At 42.8% G+C, this 20,193-nt stretch overlaps 1 protein-coding gene across 3 annotated transcripts in view; it reads right to left on the bottom strand.

Annotated features, from left to right (window-relative positions):
• Positions 1-20,193, bottom strand: part of SDK2 (sidekick cell adhesion molecule 2) — a 945,724-nt gene that overhangs the window by 41,241 nt on the left and 884,290 nt on the right. For all 3 annotated transcript variants that reach the window (XM_069199807.1, XM_069199808.1, XM_069199809.1), the window contains one exon: positions 2,022-2,148. In XM_069199807.1, the coding sequence (XP_069055908.1) occupies positions 2,022-2,148 (127 nt within the window). The remainder of the gene's footprint in view (positions 1-2,021; positions 2,149-20,193) is intronic.

Below are 20,193 nucleotides of genomic sequence, written 5' to 3'. Positions count from 1 at the left end.
TTTCCCCAATGCCTTTAGTATTTTCGACTTCCTGTCTGGGGAGGTTTTAATGAAAGAGTTTGGGTTGATCCTGCTAGTGGAGGCATGAACTACTAGGCTCTCCCGAGTATGTTGATGCTATATCACCAGGAGCTGGTCTGTGGTGTTGTGCCACCTGTCTAATTACAGGTGGGCCGGAACAAGGTTAGCTCAGGTGCCTATGAGGGTGTCAATCAGGACTTCATTAAACAATTGTAACAGCTGTGACAAGGTCTGTCTAGGCTGCAGAACTTCAAAGAGCATATTAGTTTTTACCTCAAAAGGGCTTCAACTGCCCATTAGATGACCACAGCAAATGAGGCTATCTCCTCTGTTGAATGACCAGGAGAAGAACCTGACCCCATGTTAGGAGAAGTGTCCTGTCCATTGACATCTTGTAAGTCCACATATAAACTGTCATCATATTGTGGGAGAAATGTATCCCCCATCACCTCCATCATCACTAAAGGCTGGCTATGTTTGGTTGGAATTTTTTCTGCAAAATTGTTGGAGCTCTGGGATGCTTCTTCTGGGCAAAGTTACTATTTTGTTTAGGTCAGAATGAGCAGGGACTTGTCACTACAGGACTATTCAAGGACGTGACTTTAGTTGAGGTCAAGACAGGTTCCGTTTGGAGTTGATCAGGTCTAAAGGTTGCATTCTCCTTTGGCATTAGCGGCATCTGTGCTAGCATCTATGTGGCAGAAACTGATATGGATGATGGTGTCAGACTGGGAGCTGGCTAGGGAGTGAGAGCTGAACCTGCAGCTGATATGGGAGGCACAGACAAAGATGAAGGCAGACCCGCTTGTGGTAACACAGTTGGAGGCCTCCATAGATCTTTGGGGCCTGCAGGTTAATCAAAGGGAGCCAGAAGGGAGTCAAAGATTTGCAACATTACTTCTTTGAAAGCCTCACATGTTGTAGTATCACCGATAGAGCCAGAAATTCAGGGTGCATTGGGATCAGCTGTGGAATCGCCTCCTTGGTACATGAACGAGGCCAGTGTGCACCTTGACATCCTTGTAACTGGAGAGTTGGGAGGCTGGGACAAGGCCCGTTTGAACTTCCTATGTTTCTTTTTGGATTTGGACTTACATAAAGACATGTACTGTGAGGAAGACTGGTTGTGGGAGCAGCCCGAGAGCGGGAACAGGTCTACTCTCCTAACTTAGGGCTGGGCCAGACTTACATAACTTCTTCCAGTGTTCAAGGACATACTGCTTGGCTTCATGATCTTCAGCTGCCTTCAGTTGCATAACAGCACAATCCTTGCATGACTTGGAGTTGTGCTCCGAACCCATACACGAGTTACATGCCTTTTGGGAACCTTGTGGGAATCCGTCATAGACATTGACTTGCAATAGTCTCTAGAAGGTTGACACCCCATATTTTTAGAAGGGGGAAAGTTCCCTTGCAAACTAGAAAGAAGTTTGACATGCAAAATACATGTCAGTTGATGAGATGAGCATGCTCCGGATCTGCATACAAAGGCATTGAATGAAAGGAACTGATGTGAGTGTGCTAGGATGATGCTTGTTTACGGCTCCAGCATTCACTTCTGGGGCACATTAAGGTCTTTGTGAAGCAGCACAACGCTATCAACTGGCGTGCATAGTCTATGCTAAAACAGCTGAAGCTGAAAGATCCAGGCTGGCACCTGGGTGTAGTCTAAAGGTGAGGAATCTGCGGTTACAAGTGTCCATTCGCAATAAATGGCCATTAACTCCCCATACAACGACAAGTAACACTATTTTAAATACTGTTTTAATACATAATTCCCTTTCCTCTTCTTGTGCCAGTTAATAGCCCATCCAAAATTCAGTTAAATAAAATATTAGAATTTATGCTTCTACGTGCCCAGGGGGCTATTGTATACATCCCCCTTAAGGGAATTCTTGCCTTACAGGAAAAAAATAAGATTTTCTGTAGGAATGATTACAAAAATGTTCTCTGGCAACTTCTCCCACAGTCTCCATTCCCATTCCAGGAAAACCACTTACCGGAGAATCTGAAACCTCTGAGGGCTTCTCTGTCAGACTGCTGCTCTCAGCTGGTATGAGGTCATTGTACTTTGTGACATCTTCATCAGAGTAATGGAGGCTGCCAGGACTGGGCCGTGGAGGGGACCTAGGGGTAACACAGAAACACAGGTAATGTACAGCTTATGTAATAGCACTGCACTTCTCTAATGGGCAAGATAAAACACATAGTAGAGAGGGGTACCCATAATACCAAGTTTAAACTGGAGCTAAGTAAGTGGCACCACGTCATTCCTTGTTAAAATGCCCACAAACACATTGTGCTAACAAAATGGCTTTGATTAGGGTTGAAGTAAATGGCTGTTGTCAGTGGGAGGTTTAGTAAAAAAAACAAGAGGGGGCCATCACATCTGGAGAAAAGGACTTCCAAATCTGGAGGACTGAACTTCCAGATTTGGAGGAGGGACATCCAGATCTGGAGGAGAGAGCTTCAAGGCCTGGAAGGCAGAGACTTCCACACTATGAGAGGTTCTCCCACATCGGAAGATGGGACTTTCCACACAAGGAGGTGGAAAAGGTACTTACATGTCTTGAGAACAGACCTCTCAGTATTACAGGAGAGACTCCCATTTCTCAAGCAGGAAACTTTCGTACGTAAAAGAGGTGCCATCAATGTCTAGGAGCATCTCAAGCTTGAGGAGACAAGCTGAGGAGGGACCCCTCCATCTTGAGATACGCCTTTAAGTATGTAAATGGAACTGCCACATCTGGAGAAATGGGACATTTTCCTCAATGGACTCTGAAGCTTCAAATGAACGAGACCGATAAAGCACAGGTGGAGAACGAAAAACTGTCCATAAGTGCAGTACTTTCTACAAGTGGAGATGAGAAGCCTATATGGTGACCCAGCATGGCAGACATGCTCTACTTGTGCAAATGAACCAATGCATACTCCCTAGCCCTGAACACCCCAGAGAAATATGGTGTTCCATCCCAAATACCTTTTTTGGCAAGCAATAACTCAGTGAGACCTTTCTAACAGCACACCTACACATATAAAAATTCAGGCCCATATTTATACTTTTTTAGCACTGCGTTTGCGTAATTGTTTGACGTAAAAACAGCACAAACTTCCAAAATACAATTGTATTTTGGAAGTCTGCGCCGATTTTGCGTAAAAAAATGACGGAAATGCGGCGCTAAAAAAGTATAAATATGGGCCTAAGTGCACATAACAAATATACATTTTTCAACGTAATATTCCAGAGTGGACATTAATCTTTTCTAATTGTTATGAGAACATTTTTTGCATGCTTGGGCAGTCAGTGGTTACCGTGCAGTAACTGATGGAGGAAGTTAGCAAATACCACTGGAGACAAGAGGGGCACTTTGAACGATTCAGGAGTCATGTAACTGTGCTTAATATGGTATCTAAAATTAATGTTCATTCAGGAAAACTGCTGGTACTAGGAATGAACCTAGAACCCTTAGGCACTGCCATGGCGCTACCAACTCTAAGGGGATGTAATGATTAAACATGTAGTGAAGTTGTCATCCAAGAAGAGATCCAAGCTGACACAAGTAGATTGATTTGAAGTAGGTTTATTTCCAGTTTGTTGTATAAAAGAAACTTCATCCACCACCAAGTACAGATCCTTCCTTCTCTTCCTCTCACTGCCCTCAAGCCTCTCAAACATTCCAAATTCCAGAGACTCTAAGAACATCAAGGAAACCAGGGGAAGCAGTGGGAGAAACCAACTAAGATAAATACATAACTAAAAGAAACACTATACATATAAAGAGAAGACATACTGAGATAAACACAATAAATAAATATAGAGAACACCACACCATCTTCCCCCTAAATTATAAAAGAAAATATATATTCTTACACCTTCACAACTCTATTCAAATTCCAAATACGCCCATCATCCACTTTGATAGCACCTTTGAACACCTTGGTAACTTTAAAGATTTTACTGTAACGAGAAAAGGTTGCACAATTTCTCTTTGGTAACTTAATTCTAACAGAATCACCGACTGCAACAACAAGAGGTTTGACTGCTTTACGAAGATCATATGTCAATTTCCTTTTTTCCTGTAAAATCTTATCATTGGTTACAGCTAGTTCTTTAATTATCTCGTAATTCAACTCTTTACCAACATATTTATTCACCCATGAAGGATTTATGCTTGTATTAGGCACTCTTTTTTTGAACAATACAAATGGAGATTGGCCAGTACTGGAATGCGGCGTATATCTATAACTCTCAACTTTAGATTTAACAGCTTCTATCCAACTACGCCTTGTTAATCTTGCCACTTGAATAGTTTCCTTCAACGTCCTGTTAAAGCGCTCAACCATCCCATTGGTTTCAGGATGATATAGAGCACTTTTCTTATGTAATATACCTCTAGATGCTAAAAACTTGCACATGTGCTTAGAGGTGAATTGAACACCATTATCCGTAATAATACATTTGGGATATCCTTCTCTAGAAAATACTCCTGAAAGAAAATTAGTAATTGACTGAGAAGTTATGTCTGAGGTAATCAAAATTTCCGGCCAACGAGACAACATGTCCATAACAACAACAATGTACTTAGAAACTGAACCGCACACAACAGGACCCATAATATCCATAGCAACATCCTCCCACACTTCATTAGGAATTTTCCTGATTTCTAAGGGACGTGACCTACACTTGAGTTTTATCAGCAAATTTGCATTCCACACAATCGCGAACAACTCTTTCCATCGCCAAATCCATTCTCTGCCACCAATAAAATTCTCTCAACCTTTCCTTTGTCTTGCAAATACCATGGTGACCCAAATGAGCTAGATGTAACAACCTTTCTCGTAAACCAGAAGGAGGTATTAATCTTCCACTCCTAAAAACCAAACCATCCTCAACTGAAAGTTCATTCCAAATTTTTTTATACACATTCTCTTCATCACAGTCAGCAGGAACACGATTAGATTCAATCAAATCCCTTACCCGTTTTAAACTGGCATCATTATTAAACTCCGTCAACCACTCATCTTCCGTGATACAACCATCAGTCAAGATGCACACTTTCACATTTTCATCCACCCACCATGTGCTACAATCTGTATCTTGATCCCAACCAAAAGATCTTAACCTTGACAAACAGTCGGCTGTGCGATTCTCGCATCCAGGGACATATTTGACAGAAAACTGAAAGTCTTGTAGACCAACAATTCACTTGCAAATACGTGAAGAAATACAATCTAGCCCCTTCTTATCAAAAATTTCTTGTAGAGGCTTATGATCAGATTGCACCACAAATCTAGATCCCCACAAAAACTGTTTAAATTTCTTTATAGCCCAGTAGATAGCTAGTGCTTCTTTTTCAATGGTGGAATACCTTGACTCAGCGCCCCTTAACGCCCTGGAAGCAAATGCAATTGTAACATCCTTACCATCATACTTTTGCTTAAGAACACTTCCTAAACCCTTATCCGAAGCATCAGTTATAATCCAACAGGGAAACCCTGGGCGAAAACTGTTGAGACATTGAGCAGAGGATAGCGCATTCTTTAAATCCTCAAATTCTTTCTTTCAGGCCTCAGACCATACAAAATCAACACCTTTCTTGAGTAACTCTCTAATGCAGCAAGACCTACTGGCAAAATTGGAAATAAATTTGGAATAAAATTCTGCCATGCCTAAAAAAACTTGCACATCTTCTCTTTTAATGGGATCCGCAAAATTAACAACCGTTTTAACTAAATCCTCTTTAGGTTTAACACCTTGAGTAGAAATTACATGCCCCAAATACGTGATATCTGAACATGCAAACTTGCATTTTTCTCCCTTGAGTGTGATTCCTTTACTACGAAAAATTTTCAAGACTTCCCTAACTTTGGATAGATGTTGGTCAAGAGTATTAGAAAAAACAAGAACATCATCTTGAAAAAATCTAACACCATCAATTTTTCCAAGAATATGATGCATTAATCTTTGGAATACAGAAGCAGCAGAGCACAACCCAAATGGCATCCTATTAAACTTGAACACACCAAAGGGAGTGATGAATGATGTCAAAAATTTTGATTCTTCACACAATTGAACTTGGTGATAGGCTGAACTCAAATCTAATGTTGTAAAATATTTAGCCTCTCCTAAAAGACAGACCATTTCATTGATGTTAGGTAATTGGAATCTGTCTTCAATCACAGCTTTGTTGAGGTGTCTAAGGTCCACACAAAGCCTAATATCCCCCGATTTCTTTACCGCAACAACAATGGGAGCGACCCATTGTGCAGCCTCAACTTCTTCAATGATGCCTTCAGATTGTAACCTTTGCAATTCAGACTTAACCTTGTCTTGCAGGGTGAAAGGAATTTTCCTTACTTTGCACGCTACAGGCTTGACACCTTCCTTAAGACAAATACGTTGTTTGTATCCTGTAATGCACCCCACTTTAGAAGTAAATACATCAGAAAATTCACCAATGATGTCGTCTTGGATACTACAAACATTTTGAACTAACACCTGAGGAGTAGAATTGGGATTTAATATAATCCCAAGCATCTTCTGATGTGGCCAACTCAGAATTGTGTCACCAATAACTGGAACATATATTTTCCCTGTAATTGTATTTCCTTTAAAGGTTATAGTGGCTTCAAAGTAACCCTTGAGCTCAATAGGTTTTCCACCATAACTGTAAGGGATGATATCAGGATCCAGTAGAGAAACCTTTCCCATAAAATGCTTGTTGAAATCCGAAACTGATACTAAAGAAAGTTTCTCGCCTGAATCCATCATCATAGAAATAGATGTTCCATTGACATCCACTAAATCCGAAGGGTACTGACAACTATTATTAACGACACAATTAACATCATAAATAATCTGAAGAACAAAATCTCGATCGTCATTGCAATCAATTTCCTGAACTTTGACTTTCGACTTATAAGATGATTTGCAATACTTAGCAAAATGTCCCTTCTTGGAACATTTGTTACAAGTAACTTGAATAGCAGGACAGTCTTTACTATTAGCTAAGTGAGTTGTAGAACCACACCTAAAACACATAAGTTTTGCTCTAATGTTTGCTTGAAACTTGTTATTAATTCTTGTATCTAGAGCTTGAACTTCCATAGAAACACCTTTGGATTTCCTTAAACTTACAATACAAGACATCGAGTGTTCAACTTGCTTAGCAATGAATAACACTTAATCTAGTGATGGATTATTTTTGACCCATAATGCTTCCCTTATTTTGTCACATTTACACTCAAGCATAAATTGATCTCTAATACGCTCTTCTAAATTTTCTCCAAAGTTACATGATGAAGCTAGTTTGCGTAGAGCTGTGATGAAATCTTCAATAGATTCCTCATCCAACTGCTTTCGTTTCCCAAAATAGTAACGTTGTAAAATAATAGAAACTTTAGGAAGAAAGTGATTGTCCAGTCTAAGTAGAGTAGAATCAAATTCATTCAGAGAGTTGTCACCATCCGCAGCATCAGATGTTGTTATTGCAGGTAAAGTTTCCAAAATTTCCTGTCCCTCCGCACCAAGACAATGATGTAAAACAGAAGTCTTTCTTTCAGAGGACAGATTGCTGCCACAGACGCGCATGTATGTCAGAAAAACCTTCTTCCATTTTTGCCACGGTATAGGAGGTTCTCCAGGAAGAACAAGAAAAAATGGTGGAGGTGTAATGTTCTGCATTATTGCAGAGAAAAAAAAAAAATAACAATATAACAAAGAAAGTCACAAATGAAATAAAATATCCTGGAAAAATTAAACCGTAACAATGACCAAAGTAGAGCAGGCAAACATTGTTTCCACGAAAATAAACATTGTAAAATAGAAGTTTAACAGAGAGATTAAACTATACTCTTTGTATAATAATTCGCATTAAGAGGAAGAGAAAATAAAAATATGCGTGTCTTCAATACATTTTCATATTCTCCTGTGGAGAGTATTTCCCTTGAGTGAAGCCGAGTAAACAAACAGCGTGTGTTCCTTTGAGCGCGGCAGGGAACGAAAAACACGCGTACACGTTGCTGTGGCAACACAGTCAAAACAGCAAATGCAGAGCGCGCGTTTCTATTTCTCTTGAGTGCGGCCGGGTAGAAAGATGACGTGTGTTCCTTTGAGCGCGGCTGGGAACAAACAGCACGCGTACACGTTGCTGTGGCAACACAGTCAAAGCAGCAAATGTACAGCGCGCGTCTCCAGGTGCTCGAGATGAGGAGACAGTTGACACACGCTTTGTTTATAAATAAACACGAACACGAACAGGAAAGCTATGTGGCTCCAAACAGGTTGAAGAGAGAAAAAAATAATTGATGAGCCACAGAAAATGAAAAAAAAAATGACAGTACCTTTTTTTTTTTTTTAACGCTCGAAACCGAATAAATAAAGGTGTTGACGTTTCCTAGGTAACAGTTTCAGAAGTCAGCATCCCACCTTCGTCGCCAAAAATGTAGTGAAGTTGTCATCCAAGAAGAGATCCAAGCTGACACAAGTAGATTGATTTGAAGTAGGTTTATTTCCAGTTTGTTGTATAAAAGAAACTTCATCCACCACCAAGTACAGATCCTTCCTTCTCTTCCTCTCACTGCCCTCAAGCCTCTCAAACATTCCAAATTCCAGAGACTCTAAGAACATCAAGGAAACCAGGGGAAGCAGTGGGAGAAACCAACTAAGATAAATACATAACTAAAAGAAACACTATACATATAAAGAGAAGACATACTGAGATAAACACAATAAATAAATATAGAGAACACCACAAAACACCTAGCCATAATCTAAATTTGTAGTCAGTGGGATACCTATGGGTGAGAATTGGAATTGCATATCATATGTTCTTGGAAAAGTAAGACAATTGTACCAAAAACAGAGTGGAACTCATCTGCCTAACAACATTTAAAGCAAAATAATTTAAAGAGATAGTGTAAGGAAATGCCTTCTTGGCATGGTTACCCCCTGACTTTTTGCCTTTGCTGATGCTATGTTTTGATTTGAAAGTGTGCTGAGGCCTGCTAACCAGGCCCCAGCACCAGTGTTCTTTCCCTAACCTGTACTTTTGTTTTACACAATTGGCACACCCTGGCATCCAGGTAAGTCCCTTGTAACTGGTACCCCTGGTACCAAGGGCCCTGATGCCAGGGAAGGTCTCTAAGGGCTGCAGCATAGCTTATGCCACCCTGGGGACCTCTCACTCAGCACAGACACACTGCTTGCCAGCTTGTGTGTGCTGGTGAGGACAAAACGAGTAAGTCGACATGGCACTCCCCTCAGGGTGCCATGCCAACCTCACACTGCCTATGCAGTATAGATAAGTCACCCCTCTAGCAGGCCTTACAGCCCTAAGGCAGGGTGCACAATACCATAGGTGAGGGCACCAGTGCATGAGCACTGTGCCCCTACAGTGTCTAAGCAAAACCTTAGACATTGTAAGTGCAGGGTAGCCATAAGAGTATATGGTCTGGGAGTCTGTCAAACACGAACTCCACAGCACCATAATGGCTACACTGAAAACTGGGAAGTTTGGTATCAAACTTCTCAGCACAATAAATGCACACTGATGCCAGTGTACATTTTATTGTGAAATACACCCCAGAGGGCACCTTAGAGGTGCCCCCTGAAACCTTATCCAACTACCCGTGTAGGCTGACTGGTTTTAGCAGCCTGCCACACTGAGACATGTTGCTGGCCACATGGGGAGAGTGCCTTTGTCACTCTGTGGCCAGTAACAAAGCCTGCACTGGGTGGAGATGCTATCACCTCCCCCAGGCAGGAGCTGTAACACCTGGCGGTGAGCCTCAAAGGCTCACCCCCTTTGTTCCAGCACCACAGGGTACTCCAGCTAGTGGAGTTGCCCGCCCCCTCCGGCCACGGCCCCACTTTTGGCGGCAAGGCCGGAGGAATTAATGAGAAAAACAAGGAGGAGTCACTGGCCAGTCAGGACAGCCCCTAAGGTCCTGACTGGCTGAAGTGAGTCTAACTTTTAGAAATCCTCCATCTGGCAGATGGAGGATTCCCCCAATAGGGATAGGAATGTGACCCCCTCCCCTTGGGAGGAGGCACAAAGAGGGTGTACCCAACCTCAGGGCTAGTAGCCATTGGCTACTAACCTCCCAGACCTAAACACGCCCTTAAATTTAGTATTTAAGGGCTTCCCTGAACCTAAGAATTTAGATTCCTGCAACTTACAGAAGAAGAGGACTGCTGAGCTGAAAAGCCCTGCAGAGAAGAAGAAGACACCAACTGCTTTGGCCCCAGCCCTACCGGCCTGTCTCCCTCCTTCAGAAGAAACCTGCTCCAGCGACGCTTTCCCTGGGACCAGCGACCTCTGAATCCTCAGAGGACTGCCCTGCTTCCAAGAGACCAAGAAACTCCAGAGAACAGCGGCTCTGTTCAACAAAGACTGCAACTTTGTATCCAGAGGAGCAGATTTAAAGACCCCTGCAATCCCCGCAAGAAGCGTGAGACTTGCAACACTGCACCCGGCGACCCCGACTCGACTGGTGGAGAACCAACACCTCAGGGAGGACCCTTGTTTGCACACTTCAACCGGCCGCCCCGCGCTGCTGAGGGTGTACTTTCTGTGTGGACTTGTGTCCCCCCCGGTGCCCTACAAAACCCCCCTGGTCTGCCCTCCGAAGACGCGGGTACTTACCTGCTGGCAGACTGGAACCGGGGCACCCCCTTCTCTCCATTGAAGCCTATGCGTTTTGGGCACCACTTTGAACTCTGCACCTGACCGGCCCTGAGCTGCTGGTGTGGTGACTTTGGGGTTGCTCTGAACCCCCAACGGTGGGCTACCTTGGACCCCAATTTGAACCCCGTAGGTGGTTTACTTACCTGCAAGATCTAACATTACTTTACCTCCCCCAGGAACTGTGAAAATTGCAGTGTGTCCACTTTTAAAACAGCTAAATGTGTTTTATGTAAAAAGTATATATGCTATTGTGATTGTTCAAAGTTCCTAGAGTACTTACCTGCAATACCTTTCAAATGAGATATTACATGTAGAATTTGAACCTGTGGTTCTTAAAATAAACTAAGAAAATATATTTTTCTATAACAAAAACCTATTGGCCTGGAATTGTTTCTGAGTGTGTGTTCCTCATTTATTGCCTGTGTGTATGTACAAAAAATGCTTAACACTACTCCTTTGATAAGCCTACTGCTCGACCACACTACCACAAAATAGAGCATTAGTATTATCTCTTTTTGCCACTATCTTACCTCTAAGGGGAACCCTTGGACTCTGTGCATACTATTCCTTACTTTGAAATAGTGCATACAGAGCCAACTTCTTACAGATGGGGATTCTAAAACAAAAAGCCACCTTTAAATATTGCAATTTGAAAGGATGAAACTGAAGATTAAGGGAACTATACTTTGAAATGTGGCAAGTATTATTGGCATATATTCATCATGAAAAATGAAAATTTATTTGAGATTGTAGAAGCAGCAGAACATGGCATGCGAGTATATTACCGTATTTTCCGGCGTATAAGACGACTGGGCGTATAAGACGACCCCCTACTTTTCATGTTAAAATATAGGGTTTGGGCTATACTCGCTGTATAAGACTACCCCTCTTCCAACGCACACCAAATAAAAATTTTAAAACATCAGATTTGATTTTAACATGGTAATTTTAATTCAAATGCTTATGACATGCAGGTACTTAGTAGGAAAACTGTCACTTATAAACAGAAGGCTATTTGTCATCAAACATGTAAACATAAAACAGTGCAAGTGGAATAGCCTGGAGCACATGCAGGAATACGTGCCTGTCCAGACAACTGCCAGCGAGGATTGCGGCACACGGTAAGGACAGCTCAACTCACGGTTGACCAATCAGCTCTGTGTCCACAAGTAGCTGAATCTTGTGGGATGCGGAACCCATCATACGCTTGGAATCGATTTCCAAATGCAAGGCACGGTGGCTCAGCTACAGGGCGCCTGTCCCTGAAGTTTCAGCACACCGTATACCGGCGTATAAGACGACCCCCGACTTTTGAGGAGATTTTCAGGGGTTAAAAAGTCGTTTTATACGCCGGAAAATACGGTAAATAGCTGATAGATTAAACGCTGCATGGAAACCCAGTCAAAGAAATTTGTGTAGATGAATATATGGAGGGTGGATTACTTCAAACATAAGGAAATAGACTTGGTCACCCAAACATGTACCAGCATTTAAAGGGAGGATTTCCTGATTTTTAATAGGAGAATCTGTACAATAATTGTAAGTGTGCTGAAAAACTGCATCTATCTTGAAGAAGGCTTCCTCTTATTGGCAAGCTGAAACGTCAATAGGAAGTCCAATATGAAACATACAAATGTCAATGAAAAAAACGCCTATCAATAACTGGACTCATATAACAATATATAGATTTGACTATTGGGTAATTTAGGTGTTCCACATGGATGAGACTGATTACAGTATGAATGAGATTAGGACTGTGTTATAAATGGAGGCACTTAAATCACAACATTATTGATATGTGTATGCACTTCAAGGTACTTTAAGATACTGTAATTCTCTCTATGAGATTTAATAGATGATAGGCAATTACTCATGCATTATGGGTAAACCAGAAATGTATGCATTTCCTGAGGATTAATGTATCTAACAGTAGAGTCCTGTACACTCATGGGGTAAAACATTGAAATATGGAAATTTTGCATGGTTCCTGGGGGGGCAAAAATTGGTAATTGTAAAACAATATGCCTTCCTGGGGAAGATAGTGTGTGGAAACCAAAGTGACAAAGTTCATATGGAAAATAATATGTCTAAAGCCATATCCCAGGCTAAAGGTTTGGGCTTTCTTTATAGGGCCACAGAGAGAAGGCACTTTGCAACTTTATTGGAGCTATATCGAGCTAAGATTCCCACCTCTTTATTGTATGGCATAGAATTGATTGGTGTCTCGAAGTAGGGCTTTTTAAACAGGACGGAAGAGAGAGTCCTCAGAAGTTTGGCTTCATTTAATGTAGCTCACTCACTCAATGGCAGCTTTAAGATTAGAATTCGGGCGGAGAATTGCTTATGTTTAGGTACTTGCATGGGTGGTGCGCTGGATTGTGACGCTAAGGTACTGGCTAAGAAAATAAATTTTAGATGGTCCAAAAGAGAACTCGATAATCTATAGAAACTTGATTGTTGCAGTAGACCTACTGCAATTAGACTCCCCTCTGATCTTTACTTCAGCTAGGCAGCAACTAAATGTTTGTCTACAGCAAGATACTTGGCTTTAAGTTTTTGATTGGATAGGGGGGCCTGCTTGTTAAAGAGGGGCCATTATCTGCCTTCGACCCCTGCATAATAAATAAAGCACAACCTTATATGTTTTGGAATCTGCCACTTGGAGTGTGCCATTTCTGGATTCTTTTAAGGCAGGGCATGCTTCCTCTGACCCCCTTTTGGCCAAGTGGTTTGCCTCCTTCAGTGCCGGTGGACTTGGTTAAGGCTGATATGTAAGTAGTAGTTGTCCATTCATTCAGCATCTGCATTGCTAAAGTTACTTTACACACCCCCTAATGAAATATTCTGCAATAAAATTTGCAACTTTTTAAAGTGTTTTTTTAAAGCTGTAATAATGGGATATTAGTGGTATGTTTGCCACTGACGGCATAAGAAACTATGTATTTTTTTGAATCTTACTCTCATGCTCGCCGACGGATAAGTGGAAGTCGTTATGGAAGCCCTACCAATTTTCTCCATCTTTGTAAATGATAAAGTCACCTCATATTTCCAAATTAAATATTTTATAATAGTACCTGTAACCTTTTTAAGTGTTTTTAAAAGTTATACTTATTGGGTATTAGTGATACATTTTGTATTAATGGCACACAAAGAGATTATATGTACCGTCTGAAAATTCTTTTTTGGCTGTGGGAATTTGACTGAGACAATGGCTTTTTGAAATTCCCCATGATTGTCTGCTTGTTTTGTGATGTGATGGTTTTATTTTGTGTATTTTGCACTGATGGAAAGAAGGTACTTTTATGCACCCTCAGGCATTTTCTTCTACTGCTTGATGGGAATCTGTTTCAAAAGAAAGCTTTAGATTTCAGGATCTTCTTCAGGATCTTAGTCATTGTGGGTAGGGTTGGGTTGTTTTATTGTGCATATAAAAGTGTATTTTATTCATTTGTAAGAATTTTAGCTTTTATGTGGACCTCCACTGAGTTCCGCAACATAAGCTTTAACTTGAGGGGTAATGGGCTAGACATCTCTACAGGGTAGTTCTGTGGACACAGCTTGCTAGCTGCAAAATCAGTTTGGTCAGCCCTTTTCTAATGTGGCATGGATTGAATGTGAGTCCTTAAACCTCAAAACATGCCTTCTGTCGTCATTTACCAAATATTTGCATGGGGTAGTGAAGGACACCAATTTTGAGGGGCTGAACATACTTTACAAAGAGAGTATCAGTGGACTCCCTAGCAGTTGTGTATCAAGGAAATTGGCACCATTAACCCCCTGGTGTGGTAGTGAAATGGCAGCCAGAACTGGGGTGCAGTGGGCCCAGAACACCTTCTGCCCGGGTCCATGGCTCCTGTTGCACTATTAATAGATATCAACTGACTTTCTGGGGTTCAGATAGAAGGGCCTGTGGCACTTAGTAAAATGTCAGCTACTACCAACCATCAGTCATCCTCCCTATACAATTGATGGGTATGTACTTTGAGTTCATATCAGTACAGAAGATGCCTGTACTTATTAGGTTCATTCTGTGGTGCCCAAAGTTGAACATGTGTATACCCCTGATATCATTATGTAAATTACACAAGCACAATCTATCTTGTGAGATGGGTAACCAAGGTGTGGGTTGTTCACAAGTACCATCATCCTAGGTCATATGGTAGATGATGAAACCTTAGAAGTCCTGCCTTAAGTGTATTTCCAGCTGATGGAGGAGAACTTCAATTGCATGATGCAAAGAATGCATACTCACATGCAGACAGGAATACAGGAGACTTCAGAACACGTTGTAACTTCAGGAGGCATCAATCAAGTCTACAAATTTCTGGAAGGTCATTCCAGAGTGTTGAACCTTGGATATCCACAGATCTTGCAGAATTTTGTTTAACTGAGTATATAGGGATAGTGTACTTTCTGGGTAGTCAACCTCGGACACCTAGGCAGAAGACAGAGTTGGAAGACCTTAATGTCGTACCAGGTGATTACATATGTGCCTTGTATATTAGACACAGTCTTTCAACTGGGAGTATATTTATAAAAGCCAGTGTCGGTCCTTTAAAGCAGGAGTGACTTGGTCTAAATTCCTGAAAACAAGTCACCCTGGATGCGTGATTCTAGAATTGGTGAAGTTTTGAGACATCTTTTTCAGCAGCCTCTTGTAAAAAGCATTTCAAGATGTATGAAGAGAATGCAAGTTACTTTGTTAGGAAGTATGAGAAAGAAAATCTTCCTGGACTGGGGGAGCTGGAAGTTGTTTCTGGACGTTGCATCCCGTTGTGGCCCAACAAAGAGGTTGGTGTCAAACATGCCAAGGCTGCAATCATTCTGTATTGTTGTGGGAAGAGACTTCAAAGATTCAGACCAGGGAATCAGAGGGTGGGGTCCCAACGAGGTCCTTGGACAGGTTCTCAGCCTTGCTGTCAAAATAGATCCAGTTGCCCTGCATCCAGGGACGAGCAGCTTTCAAGCAATTAGCTTCTCGAAGCCATTCTGAGAATTAGCAGCCTCAGAAGTAACAACAAAAATCGTTTTTTTAGGTAAATTATTGAGGCAGTAGAACATTCCCACATAAGGTGTGGTTTTGCAAAAAACAACTACGCGTGTATTAAAAAAAATACTAACACAGCAAAGAGAAGCACAACATAAGCAAAGCAAGATTAAAACTAAAGACATTGTTCATATTGTGTACCAGAGTTGGCATTAAAATGGGAACATTTTATGGAGTTGCCCTGACTTATTTGCATAACATTCAAAGTTTTACTGATCCACGTTACTGGCCCGGTTACCATCATATGCATGGACCACATCGATGGTGCAAGAAAAAAAGTATGATGCTTTATCGAACAGTTGTCTCATCTTGGTTGTATTCCTTACAAATTGTATTGCTCTTTGTTTTGCCCTGTCGTCCTGGAGCCCTGGATTCTCTCAGTTTGCCAACTTTGTGTTCTCCAACAGAACTCTATGTTGAGGCAAGATAAAGGGACATTGAAAGTGCCTCCTGCTGTTCTTTGGAAGAAATCATTTATCACCACTTCTTACTCGCTGACTGATGGTTTGTTGTAGTCTGCTGTACATGTATGTAGAGAATATCCTTTTTATGAACCTTGGTTTGATGTCTTTAGAACCACCCCTTGTAGCTCTCCATGAAGTATCCCTGCCCTTACACCTGAATGTGTAGTAAGATCTATGTAATGAGTATCTGAAACTCTTGCTCAAAGGTTGCATATCTGCAGTGCTGCTGGTCTGTTCCTAGGCCATCTAGTGCTTACTATCCTTTCCCCCCAGACTCTCCTCATCAACTTTCATGACATTAAAAAAAGACTATACTCCTATCTGGCAGCTCGGCTCTCTGAGTGGCCATTACATTTGTAATGAGACAAATGCTCTACTTGGACTGGGAGCTTCATTGGTGCCTGATTTACTTGGGAAGTATAATTATTCGGCTCCTTCAGCGAATGCACTGAGGCCCCTATTTATACTTTTTTAGCGCCGCATTTGCGCCACTTTTTAACGCAAAAACAGCGCAAACTTAATTGTATTTTGTAAGTTTGCGCCGTTTTTGCGTTAAAAAGCGGCGCAAATGCGGCGCTAAAAAAGTGTAAATATGGACCTGAATCTTAAATGACCTTTATGCACCTGACGGGTGCCTTCCTGGATGTGGAGCAGCAGGACAACTGTTTGGATCCAGCTAAGAATAAAGTGGACTAAGCTCTCCTCCTGGGCCATGGATTGTCACCTACATGAGACCCATTGAGATATATAAGTAGAACACAGGGCAAAAAAAAAGGGCCACCTCTCTGCAAAAGGTGGACACCAGCCACAATGCAGGGCCAGCCTGCCAAGCCTTAAGGAGTGGTGGTTCAATCCAATGAAATAAACTCACTGAGCAGTGATAGAGGACTGACCAGGAGACCATCAAAAACAATAAGCGCGGGTGAGCACGTCAAGTAGGGACCCTGTGCGCTTGAACTGGAATTTGTGTAACACAAACCTAGCTGCATAACAACTGAGTGCTGTACGTCTGGCAGGAATTTAAACTATTGGATTTGACAATTATAGTATGTATCACATGTATACAACTGCATTACATTTCTTACATAGCTACTTTTCTAGGCACAGTGGGATGAAGTTAATGGCTCAAAATCACACGATTCACTGTCAATTGCTACAACTGCGACTAGGACCAAGGTACCTACGTTCCAAAGTCAGCTTCTCAGCCACTAGATCACTGCTCTTCCTCTGACCCAGACTGGAAGATATACTTATCGTGTACTAGTGATTTGCATCCCCTTATCCAGGGATTCCAGTGAACAAGGATACACGGTACTCTTTATCTGTTGACAGAACGTTCCTGCCCCACTCATGCGTTACAGGGTTAGTCTATGCGGACACTGAGCTGGGAACTCCCAGCTCTGTCCTTGCGTGTCTGCCAGAGGTATACGTCCATTCCATGACCACTGCCAGGCTGTGAGGACTTCGAGCAGCAGGTACCGCTTGAACTAGTGACGAAACAAAACATGACCCCTCCTCCCCGCAAGATATGCTTAAGGGCCCCCCACACTCACATCAGTAGGGGCTCAGGGGGGCCCCCTCAAATATGGGTAAGCCTGGGGTCCACCCCACACCACAGTGGCTGCGGCCTCTGTTACACCCCTGCCTTGAACTGCATCTGGTACTCGTGCAGTGTCCTATTTGACTATTAAAATCAGACATAGAAGGCAAGAGGAACCCCTTGAAGAAATGCTTGACTATGAAAATGCAGAACCAGGATGCAACCATTCAAAGATCACTACGTTAAACCCAAGGTGACTAATGCTGTTGGGACCCATGAGGAGTTCTCTACCAAGACTAGTAGATCCTAAACACAGGTCTGTTTTCTTTGCCCGGTGTTGTTAACCCTAATTGTGAGGATCAGTCGTCCCTGGCATGTATAGTGCGTGAGAACACCTCAACTATGACGGCAGATTCATGTAGCCAGTCCTGGCTAGAAGAACCCAAAAGCTCTGGATATCCCCGAGAGACCAGATATTCTGAACCCTGATTTCTATGATTTAGATAAGGGACCTTGTCAATGGCTCATTAAGGCTCATGAAATTTGAACAGGTTTTCACCAATGGAGATTATCATTTTAACAATTCAAGCAATGTAAGGGGCATATTTATACTCCATTTGCGCCGAAATTGCGTCGTTTTTTTTTACGCAATTTCGACGCAAAACTAACTCCATATTTATACTTTGGCGTTAGACGCGTCTAGCGTCAAAGTCCATGGAGTTAGCGTCATTTTTAAGCGTGGACACCTACTTTGCGTTAATTATATGCAAGGTAGGCGTTCCCATCTAAAAAATCGACTCCGAGGCATGTGCGTGGGATTTATACTCCAGGGCAAAAATCACGCCCGGGAGTGGGCGGGTCAGAAAAAATGACGAACGGCCGCTTTTGCGCCGTTTTTTAGCGCCTGCAAAAGGCAGGCGTTAAGGGACCTGTGGGCTCTGAAGGAGCCCAGAGGTGCCCCCCCATGGCCCCAGGGACACCCCCTGTCACCCATGCCCACCCCAGGAGGACACCCAAGGCTGGAGGGACCCATCCCAGGGACATTAAGGTAAGTTCAGGTAAGTGTTTTTTTTATATTTTTTTTGTGGCATAGGGGGGCCTGATTTGTGCCCCCCTACATGCCACTATGCCCAATGACCATGCCCAGGGGACAGAAGTCCCCTGGGCATGGCCATTGGGCAAGGGGGCATGACTCCTGTCTTTGCTAAGACAGGAGTCATTTCTATGGGGGTTGGGAGTGAAAAAAAATGGCGCAAATCGGGTTGAGGCGAAAAAATTGCCTCAACCTGACTTGCCCCATTTCTTGACGCCCAAGCTCCATATCCCCCTACGCCGGCGCTGCCTAGAGTACGTCGTTTTTTTTAACGCACACCAGACGGCGCCGGCGGCTAACGCCGGCTAACGTCATTCAATAAATACGGCGCCCGCATGGTGCTTCAGAATGGCGTTAGCCGGCGCTAATTTTTTTGACGCAAAACTGCGTTGGCGCAGTTTTGCGTCAAAAAGTATAAATATGGGCCTAAGTGTTTAATAAAAAAAAATGACGGTGCTTTAAATGAAAATACAGAAGTGCAGGTACTCTCTATTCAGAGTACCTATCTGCTCACAAAAAGTGCTGGCACGCTTCAATTAAATATAAGGCAGCAGAGCTGAAAAGTGCAGTTCAAGACAAGTGTTGGACTGAGAGAGAAAATGAGCCTGGGCACCAAAAAAAAAAAGCAGCCCACATTATTGAATTAGAAAGCTAAACAATAGGCCCATGTTTCCAAATTGAGGCAGTTTTGAACCTGTAAAGCTGCTCTATAAGGGTTTTACAACGTTTGGAAGACTGCATGGATGTGGCCTTGATGCAAGCAATGTTTGCTTTGATATAAGAGAAATCAACAGCAAAACTGGCCAAGCAGACCACATATCAGGCCCACAACCAGCCAGAAAATCGTCCCACACACTGACTAACCTGTCAGACCAGCCCACTGAGTCTTGCCTGGTTGCCCTATAGGTCAGTCGGACCCTAGTCAAGGTTTAAATCGTGAGAAGTGGTGTGACTGCTGTGACCAGATGTAAGGTAGCTCAAAGCTCAGTGCATTGCACTGGTATCTCCAATCACACCACCTCCTTTGATTTAAGACTTTACTGCCCAACCCCTGCTACCACCGGTGAAGCTCGGAAGCTGCCTTTACCCTGCAGGCCTGGTACCCAGAATCAGGGGAGGATTGGCCCTCCAACCTTGCTGCTTCCAGCCATCTCCCAACGGACAGGCGAAGGGGATGTGTGTGTGTGTGTGGTGGGGAGGGGGCTACCTCCCTTTTTAAGAGCTGGAGAAGGTGCAGAGCCGCTGAACTGCCTCGCTGACGGGCTGCGTGACCCGGGCCTAACCTCCTCAGTGCGAGTCGCCACCAGTTCCCAAGCCGGCTGGCGAGAGGCCTTTTCTTC

The sequence above is a fragment of the Pleurodeles waltl genome, chromosome 7 (genome assembly GCF_031143425.1).
Source record: "Pleurodeles waltl isolate 20211129_DDA chromosome 7, aPleWal1.hap1.20221129, whole genome shotgun sequence".
Classification (NCBI taxonomy): Eukaryota; Metazoa; Chordata; class Amphibia; order Caudata; family Salamandridae; genus Pleurodeles; species Pleurodeles waltl.
The sequence above is the reverse complement of the archived record's forward strand: the minus strand, read 5'-3'. Positions and strand labels throughout refer to the sequence as shown.